The sequence below is a fragment of the Chamaea fasciata genome, unplaced genomic scaffold (genome assembly GCF_029207755.1).
Source record: "Chamaea fasciata isolate MVZ Bird 193981 ecotype frontalis unplaced genomic scaffold, bChaFas1.0.hap1 SCAF_2, whole genome shotgun sequence".
Classification (NCBI taxonomy): domain Eukaryota; kingdom Metazoa; phylum Chordata; class Aves; order Passeriformes; family Sylviidae; genus Chamaea; species Chamaea fasciata.
Window position 1 is genome coordinate 99523074 of NW_027094087.1, and position 10124 is coordinate 99533197.

At 40.4% G+C, this 10124-nt stretch overlaps 1 protein-coding gene across 2 annotated transcripts in view; it reads right to left on the bottom strand.

The window, feature by feature from the left end:
• The window catches only part of CLTRN (collectrin, amino acid transport regulator), a 28882-nt gene extending 18985 nt beyond the window's left edge, over positions 1–9897 (bottom strand). Inside the window, exons 1-2 of one of the 2 annotated variants that reach the window (XM_066176873.1) lie at positions 9731–9897; positions 3245–3295 (exon numbers count right to left, since the gene is read on the bottom strand). In XM_066176873.1, coding sequence (XP_066032970.1) covers positions 3245–3295; positions 9731–9814 — 135 coding nt within the window. In that variant the 5' untranslated portion in view covers positions 9815–9897. Of the gene's footprint in view, positions 1–3244; positions 3304–3672; positions 3789–9730 lie in introns of those variants that run through there. The other variant, XM_066176874.1, reaches the window with a different exon arrangement.
• Between the last annotated feature and the right edge of the window lie 227 nt (positions 9898–10124).

Below are 10124 nucleotides of genomic sequence, written 5' to 3' on the forward strand. Positions count from 1 at the left end.
AAAGATGATCTAGTTCCAACTCCCCTGCCACGGGCAGGGACACCTTCCACTAGACCTGGTTCATTCTACTTTGGGGCTTTATCAGCTTCATCTTTATCCTCCAAATGCAAAGGTCTGGAGGACAGCTGATGACTGAGGATGTCCCTATGCAGCCATTGATGCACCTGCTCTAAAGGCACCATTAAATATCATTTGCAACCACATGTAAATATCATTTGCAGCCACACACTGTAAACATAACTGTTATCCATGAAACACTACATACATGATGGTATCAGAATGGTTAAATTTACCATCTTCACTGCACTACAAAGGAACAAACACAAAGACCTTGGCTCAGTTGCACTTGCCATCCTTTATACATTGAGGAGCAGAATTGGACACAGCTAACTGTGAAAAGCAATCTCAAATGCCTCTTAGTGAATGAAGATGATGAGATAATGCATGAAAGATTATGAGTGTAGGTTGCTGATGGGGTGAAATGCTGTAATACTGCTGTAAAAGACAGAATTTAAGATATGAGAATATAATATTTCAAGATTGCTCTGAGCAACCTGACCTGATTTCAGTGTTGACCTGGCTCTGAGCAGGAGAGGATTTCAGTGTTGACCTGGCTTTGAGCAGGAGAGGACTAAGAACCATCCAAGATCTCTTCCCTCCTGAATGGTTCTGTGCTTAACTATACAGCTATTCAGACTGCAGAGTAGCTAGACACAGAAGCACGCTTCTGGATCCCATCTGGTGGCAAAACACAAGATGTATGCCAGCCTTCCTCCTCTTCATCCTCTACCCCAGAAGCAGACTGAATACATGAGCCAGAAGGGAAGTGCACTGTCTACTTCAGCTGGCTGCAGCCCCTGAGGTTCCAACTCTTTGACTCTTATGGTTAAAATGAGTGGTGATACCAAGTTACACAGACTTGCTTGCGCCCATCACTTCTCACTCTCTAGTTCTCTCTGTCCCTTTTGAATTAACTCTCTACCCCTCTGCTGGCTCCATGAACCGAAAGCAACTAGTGGCTAGCAGCTATTCCAGAAGCCACTCATAAAGCCAAAACCATTCTCAGAGGGACTCATAAATCACCATCCTTTCAGGCCTAAAGGCACCGTGTTTCCTCCCACAGATCAGCAAACAGCAACTCTGACAAGTACACCCATTATTTGCAAATAAAATGGCAATGGCTGAATACCTACTGCATCAGGGCTGCTCTTTCCAACTCCATTGTGATAAGAACTAAATAAATACACTAAATGGAACTCCCTGCCTCAGAGTACAGCTTACCTGGTGAACAAATTTAAAAATGGTGCCCTGTTTTTATCAGCCTCACACACAGGGGATGGCATGCACTACACCATGTGAAAAGCTGCACCAACCTATTTTCTATGCCTCTGAATGTACACTGGAGTTATCCTGCCACTCCTAGAGAAAAATTCCCACAGTATCAGGGCTTTCTGTTATCATGGAGCTTGAAGTGACCTGGAAATGAACCAAGCTGACTGTGTCCTACTGTGACAAAATGACAGTATAACACTTTTCTTTGCTAAAGTAAATAAATAAAAAACACAAAGAAGTGTCCTAAATTCTTTAACAGAAATTAATTTCAGTTTCATAGTAGGTTCAGTTTTCAATTTCAGCCATTCACAGAGATGACTGCAATGGCTATGGAAAGGAACTACTACTACCTGTGTACTTAATAAATTGTTTATTATTTGTGGGTGATTTTCTATGGAATCATACCATTTTCAGCAAGCTGTTGTTCTAAAATGCTGTTCCTGACTGTGCCATTCTTTTGAGCTTTCACATACTTTGTTATATGACATAAACAACTACAAAAAATATAGACTCCTCAGAAACTGCTTTTTTTCCTAACAATATGAAGTGCCTTCAAGGTAATTATTTGTCTCATACCCTTTTTGAATGAAAAACAAAAGAAATTTATAAATTACCAAACAACCTCCCTTTATTTTACTACAGCTGGAAAAGGAAAAGGCACTAAAAAAGGACATTACGGGAACTGCAATTTTTGTTCTTCGCTACTATGTTGAACCAAGATTAAATCAAAACATTGGCAGTTATCATCAGGAGGAGCTTTATTAATTATTTTGACATATTTTCAGCCACAGTATTACACTATTTTTAATAATTTTAAAAAACCCTAGGCTAGCACTACTGTTTAATTAAAGTCTCCCACCCAAGAGAATTGACTTCATTATGAATTTTGAGACATTTACTTGAGCAGGTATCTTGAATATTTCTTTGTACTTTGGCTTATGAAATTACCAGTGAAATTTAGGTCCCTGCTAATGTTAGTTTAAATCACCTGATCTTTCAGGATAATTTTAGAACAGCTTCTACAGTCATAGGGAGTTCCTCATATCACCAGTCTTTTAAAACATGTAACCTACTGCTTTTTGTTTCCCAGGGCTCGTAACATAATCAGACACCAGGCTTATAGTGGACATGACCATCTAGGATGTTTCATACCTCATTTTCTGCTGAGCCTTGTTAACATGCTGCAGATTTGCTCTAAGTATTCAAAACTACTAACAAAGTACTGGGCTCTGACATATTATATAGTGCCTTAGATCAGAAAGGACCACTCAGTCATCTAATGTCCCAATCTCTTACGCATCTCTCATTGCTCACACCAGTATTTCTACATTAAGCCCAAAGATCTGAATTAAGCCAAAGCATTTAAGTCCTCATGAGACAAGCCTGTGCACCACAGGCAGAGAAGAAAGGCCACAATCTGAAGCCCTCCATTAGCAGGGAATTGATGAGACATGCTTGAATGATCTCTACAATTAACGCTTGTCTGAGAGCCTGATATAAAGTCCCATTTCATAAAGACCTAAGAATCTTTTCCTGCTTCTCTTCCTAGATATGTTTGACTTTACAATTAGCATTCTTGAGCAAAAGTGCTTTTTCCAAAATACAGACTTATATTTATGCAGCACTTCTCATGCATAAAGTGTAACATCCCTATCACTCTTCCAGGGGACAAAAAAAAATTTTGACAGAAAATTATCTTTATGAACAAGCAAGCTTTATATTTCTCCTAAAGGATGCCATTTTAAGGAGTAGACTAGTCAAATGTCCAGGAATGGATGGCTGGATCATGACTTGAGCAAACCATTACAATTAACACTGCAGAACAAATTGTATTCGGAAATTTTATAGTATATATTACTTTTATTTTGGCATACATTGATTTAGGATGAATATGTGAAGATATTTTACTTACTGCATTATCTCCCAAAGCTGTTTTGATACTAATCCGTACTTTGAAAGCATTCTGTGCATCTGACACAAAGAGAAAAAAAAGCAAACATATTAATAGTCACTCAAAATAGGATTTTAAATAATTTACTTCTCTGATTATTTCACAGATGTCAGTTTCTAAATGTGTCTTAAGAAATCACCCAGAAGAATAGAAGTTACTTGCATGAAAAAAAGCCCTACAGAGTCTCAATGAGGTTTACCGTGACCTCTTTAAGCAAGCCCAACTTCTATACTCATTTGAAAACTCATAAAAGAACTGAATGCTCAGTGTTTCAATCTTCAAACTGAAGACAATCAGCTAAAATGAAAATCTTGGAAGCTGGCAACTTCGTAGTCTAAACTGATAGCTACTTTACCGAAAGAAGGATGGGAATCAGCTCCAACTCTTACCTGGTTTGCAGAGCTCAGCATGAGCAATGGCAACTACAGAGAGTGTAAGCAGCAAAGCCCGTAACATCCCGTCAGCATGGAAAGGTTGAGGCAAAAAGAAGTGAGTCTCCCCTGTAAAGCACTCTTAAACTTTGTGTGACCCAGGATTAAAGCATCAGGAGCACAAGTGAACAACCAAGTAAAAGGTTTAATAATTAACCCCCATTATTTTAGCTAAAAACAGGCACTAGAAACAACTGTCTTCTGTTAGTTATTTACTATCTTTCTCTGTGGAAAAAAAAATAAGCTGCAACAAGTATTTAATTTTCCTTCTTCCTATTAAGAAAAATACAACATTTTACAGAGTGTTCCAGGCCAATCTTTTTTTCTCACAGGAGTAATGTCAGACACACAAGGTGTCTCTGGGATGTAACACCAGAGCAGCTGGCAACTGTTATCCACAGCAGGCGAATCTGAAGCTTGGCTGTCACTAGATCCCAAAGGAAGCTGCCACCTGTCTTCCATGGGAAACTGTCTGGCCCCACTGAGGGTCCTTGAGGATAAAGGAAGACTGGGCAACCTTTTCACTTTGCCAAAAGAAATGTGTGATGAATACAGAATACCTGGACCCAAAAAACAGGGCTCAGGCATTGCCCCTCACTTGCTTTTGAACTCACAGCACTTCGGAAGGGCCAGCCTGATGGGCACAGTGCTGTGTCCCCCCAGCCCCACTCCTGTGTCCTGGCTCAAGCCCAGCAGACCAAATGCCTTGTTCTACACAAAAACACCCCATGCCTGAAGCATTGCTTTGCACAAAAAGAACTGTTATGTGTAGGGAGAAATACATTTTTGAGGCTTGTTATGGTAGCAACTAGAATAAGCAGAGGTGCAATAAAGGATTTAGTAGAAAGCATGTTGAAAAGGAACATATTCTTGTTTTGTAGACCCACTACGTATACATGTACACACGTGTGGAATATTTTAATGCACTCTGCACTATTAATCAATGTTTACCAAGACAAATAAATAAATGTGGAGGAAAAACAATTCAGAAACTGAAATGTATTGCAGGTATTTGAACGCCCTCTGCAATCTAGGCAGCAAGACAGGATTACTTTATTTCATTCTGTTGCTGTACTCCCCCTGTAGCCATTCTGATTAATGGTTACTTCCTACCTTGAAGATCACTTCAGAATTACTTTGAGTTGGTCCTTTAGAACCAAGAAGTGTGTCTTGAGACCACAAGCCCAAAGAGCTTTACATGAATGACAAACAGTGAGAAAATCTGACTTAACTGTGGGGCTGAATTTATGAAAAACAATAACCAATATTTACTGCATTAGACACTTGGATTTTTGTGTAACAGATAACTTACTGTTTTAGTAATTTTTTTTAGAAGCCACTGTTAAAGGACTTGATAGCCCATCTTTAAAAGTCATTCACCAAGCTGATTCCCAGGCACCTCTTTACTCTCACTAGGCAACCCAGTCTGGGTACAAAACTATTGGATACATTATGTGCTTAGGTGTTCAATCTATGCCTATGAAAACAAAAAAAGTGATGCATTCATTTCTAATGACATCTTAAATTAACATGCTGTATATATGCACATCAAAAGGAGCACACTAAAAAATGTACAGATTTATGAAGGACTATCAGGTTTCTGTAACATTTGTAACTTTAAAAAAATCTTAAAGAATGTGAATGCAGTCCATTTCATGGTAAATTCATGTGCATTGCTTCAATAGCGAATACGTGAACTTTTTTGTACCTTTGGGGAAACACTGAAGAACAGAGAAGAAAAGCTAAGCACTCTTTCCCTGCTGCCAGAAGACAAATGGAACTGAGTGTGATACACAGCATCACTGCTTCTCCCTGCTGTAAAACACCACAAATCAGTTCGTCCTCTCAGAATTGCACAGGGCTAGTGTCAAAGTACAGCAAAGGTACACGACACCCAGCAGGAACAAACTCAGAGGACATGACTGGATTCCCTGATCAGAGCTGCTGAATTCCAGCCTGGACGGCTGACTTTCCCCAATTTGTCTTGCAGGCAAGAAGCAAGACAAATGATTTTTTTCCAGCAGAGAGGGGAGGAGGCCAGAAGAAGCAGCAGTGTGATAAACACCCCAGCTCAGAGCTCACAGGAAGAGCATGGTGCAGTTGATATATACATGCACAGCAATGTGGATGTGTGCAAATGCATCCAGCTGAAGGCCCATGTGCATATCCAGCTGTACATGCACAGAGTGCTGCACATAAGCAACCAATTGCTACACATCTAAAAATCTTTTCCCAAAGCCAGCACATTTTTTAAGTAAGCCAGGTGGACATGCAAGACTATATTAGGTGTTAGTAAGAAGACAACTTTGCTTCAAATTAATCATATTTTTTAAATACTGTCTTAAAAAGCACTGCAACTTTTCAGTTTGCAAATGGAGTATCTGTATAATCTAAAAAGACAGACATTCTGCCATTTCCGATCTTTGTAATAAATCTACATGCATGGATAACTTTCTGCCCAGCCTCTCTGCTCCCATTTTGGCCAGACCCACAGCACTGTTTAAGCATGTCTGCATTTATTTGCCACTGATTAATCAGTCAGGCATCATTTTGTTTGAATAAATTACAATATTGATGCACATATGCAAGGTATGTTTTTAACTGACTACTTTGTGAGGTGTTAGATTTCTAAGCAGTTCCTCTTTTATAATATCGTTGTTTTTCCTAACTATTGTGGAGCTACAGGTCATAGCCATGAAGAATTTCATGCACAATCTGCATTCCAGAAATATCACTGAACTAGTGCAAAGAATTATTTCTCTTATTGTACCAAATGAATTTGTCTGCCCAAATGAAAGTAAGAGTATCTCTGTAAATTTTTTTTCAGTGCTTTTGATCTACAGAAGTTCATGTATAATCTGCGTGTACATACTTAAACCTACACCAAAATTTGGACTACCAATCAAATCAGGAGGTGATTGAAATTTCAAGAAAGCATATGATTTGGTAAAACAAACAAACAAAACCCCTCCATCTTCTCCATGTGATTAGCAATGTACTTTTTCCCCTCCTTTCAATGTCTTTGAAATGGAAAATCCCAGGGAAGTAAAATATTGATAGCTATTGTATAAGTTAATTAACAGCTACGGCTAAACTTACCCTCAGTTTTCAAATTTGACAAATTAACAGTTTTAAACTCTGAGGAAGTTAATCTTTAGTCTCAAATAGTTGTGTCCAACTTTTATGAGGAAAGAGTCAATGTGTGACTGTCAGCATTAGTCCCTCATGGAAATGTACCTGGCGAACTGCAGCCCCGAACTGCAGCTGTGCACAATGCTGTGCAGTGGAAATGACAAACACTGCCTGTCTTTTCCAGAAGACAGGGGTGAACAGGGTGTTGAATGAGGACTGCCACCACAGTCATCACTGTAGCAGTGCAAAAGTGACTTGGTTGTCACCAGGTTTTTATCAGTGCTCAAAGAAGCAGACAGTGTGTGAGAAATTATTTAGCTCTTGAGGCTGGTCGTGCAGGTGGGGGAAGGATGCACTTGTCAGCATTCCCATATATCGCCCTGGAAAAGGCACTTTGCAGTGGGAAGCACCAAGGACAGCCCACAGCAAGTAAACAGAGACTTCCAGCATGGAAGGATGATGCTGCTGCCACCACTTCATTGTCATATTTATTTTACAAACAACATGCCAAAAAGTGTAAAAAGAAAACTGGCCCATCCCAAATCCATATTTCCTGGATATCTCCTACTTAGCACATATTCTCTGGGCCCGACAAATCCAAGCTAGTGATTTGACTGCCATTTCCCTCGTGTTCTCTTATTTCCATTTGCATCATCCAGGAAAAAAAAAAAAAAAAAAAAAAGATGCACAATTCCACCAGGAAAGGTGCCACTGTTCTCCTGGAGTATATGGCAAATATTATGGTGAGGATAACTTTTACATAATCTGTATGCTTATCAAATGTATCTTTCTTTTTTCCACAGAGGGCTTGGGCATACAACAAAGAGAGTGACCTCTTCTTTTCTGCTTGGGTCAGCATGGCAGAAAATAAAAGAAATGGAAACCAGAAGAGCCACAGGGAAAAGAAGTTCAGATATGTGCCAGAGTCACTGCACTTCAACAGAGAGCTGCTCTGTGTACGCTCTCTCATGTGTATGCTCAGTTCTGTGCACGCATCTTGAAAGACACACAGAGATTTATAGTGGAATGTGGTACATGCACAGTGGTTACTGCATGTTGAAAGTAACTGCAAGTTGTAAGATAAAAGTTTCTCTGTTCTGGGCTACTCTGTACAGTGCAGTCTGTGCATCCAGTATTGACTTTCTCATGATGGGGTTCACTTGGTACTGGACCATGAAGGAGTATTTTTCTTTAGAAAATATGGAAGCGTGAGTTTCACAACCTGATGGTTGCCACAAAAAAAAAAACTATGCTTGTGAAGGCCTGTGGTCTATAATTCCAGTGTAAGGAATAACAACTACTGACTGGAATGCAGTATTACTTTGGAAATGTGAATGGGTCTTGCCTGGAATTGCCGTATCTTTTTCTTTCTAACACTGTATCAATTAAATTGTACTGAAGTCAGCATCTGGACTTGAAGATCAAGCTGCTATATGTGTATAAATTAATAAAAATAAACAAAATGGAGAAAAATGCAACCATTGTATTCTTGTTTTGAAGAGAATGACAGCTTCTTCCAGAATCATCATGAGTATCTGTAATAGCTGTTATGTTTTGTGTTTTCTTAAAATGAGATCCTACATTTAATTGCTGAAATATGTAAGTTTAAGATGGTGCCTTCCCCCAAGAACTTTGGAAAAATGCCATGATGAAATGTAGTATACCAAACAAAGAAATGACAGAATTTCTCAATTTAGACTCATAAATAGCTTAAAGGGAGGTTAATATTATGGCACTTCCTCTGTTGATGGAAGGATGAAAGTTGTAATTATAATTTCCAAATGAAATAAGATTATGAAACACATCTGGTTGGTTTTTTCCAAAACCTTCATGGGTGTCAATAGTTCATTAGTTGTTAAATGCACAATACTGCCATCTTCTGTATCCAAGAAACAGCAAATTACGTGTTATTTTACATGTATGTTCTCCACAAGGAACAGTGGAAGTACTACTGATGACAACTTCATTTTAAGAGTCTAGGATCTGACACATGATTAAGTAACAGCAGAGAGGTCATGGTCTGAATATTTATTGGTCAAATGGCAAATGTAACTGCTGACAATAGCAGTCACATGCTTGCTTTGAATAAACCCACTGAGCTTCAGAGTAAGAAAGAGGATACTCATTATGCTGTTAATGAACAGCACAGTCAATTAGTCAGATTTTGACAGAGCCTGCTGTGGTGTGCTTCACCGTCAGCAGCTCTGGCTGTTTCTGCACTGTACTACCTCCAGGATACAGGAAATAAGCTCCTACATTGTGGTTTAGGAGAATAATTTAGACCTTAATCAACAATGTACATTATTAATAGCTATGCAAAACATGCCCAAATGAAAGCTACAAACACACTGCCTCTGAAGGCTGCAATCTATCACTCCTGTCACAGAGGAATTGATTACTGACAACTTGCATATTTCCACCCATCATACCCATGAGGGTCTGTGAGGAATAGTTCCCTGCCATGAAATGCGTTTTTAATCAGGTCAGGTACTATGCCTCAGAGACGATGATGGGAATACATCAGCAGTGTGAGCTAAATTGATCAATGTACGAGTTCGGTGTACTGCTGTTGCTCTGGAACTGTGACTTCCCTCAGCTCTGAGGCTGTGGGGCAGGGCAGCCATGCTCACAGCAGCCAGGGCACACACAGAAAGGTCACCTCATGGCAGGCACCGAACACCCGGCTGCCACACACAGTTCCCAACACAGCAAGAACACAGCCAAGCCAGCCCCCACACAAACCCCAACACAACCAAGAGCAGCTCACACACAGAGCACAGGCTGGGGACAGCGTCACCGCCCGGAGCGTCACCCAGGCACTGCCATGGACAGCAACAGCCCAGGCAAGCTCAGACACCCCTGGCACAGGCATCCAGTTACCCACCAGGGCTGAGGGCATTGCAGTCAGGAAAGGCTGAGGGAACTGGGCCAGCTCAGCCTTGAGGACACAACTGAGAGGAGACCCCATCAACACATATTAACGTCAAAAGGGGGGTGTCAGAGGATGGGTCCAGCATGGACCATATTCTCAGTGGTGTCGAGCAATAAGACAAAAGGCAAAGGGCAGAAACTAATGCACAGTAAATTCCACCTGAACATAAGAACTTCTTTACTGCGTGTGACCAAGCACTGGAACAGATTGCTCAGAGAGGGTGTAAAGTCTCTCTCACTGGAGATGTTCAGGAGCCGTCTGGACATAGCCCTGCGCCCTGTGAGACGGCCCAGTTTGACAAGGAGGTTGGAACAGACGATCCACTGTGGTCCCTTCCAACCTGATC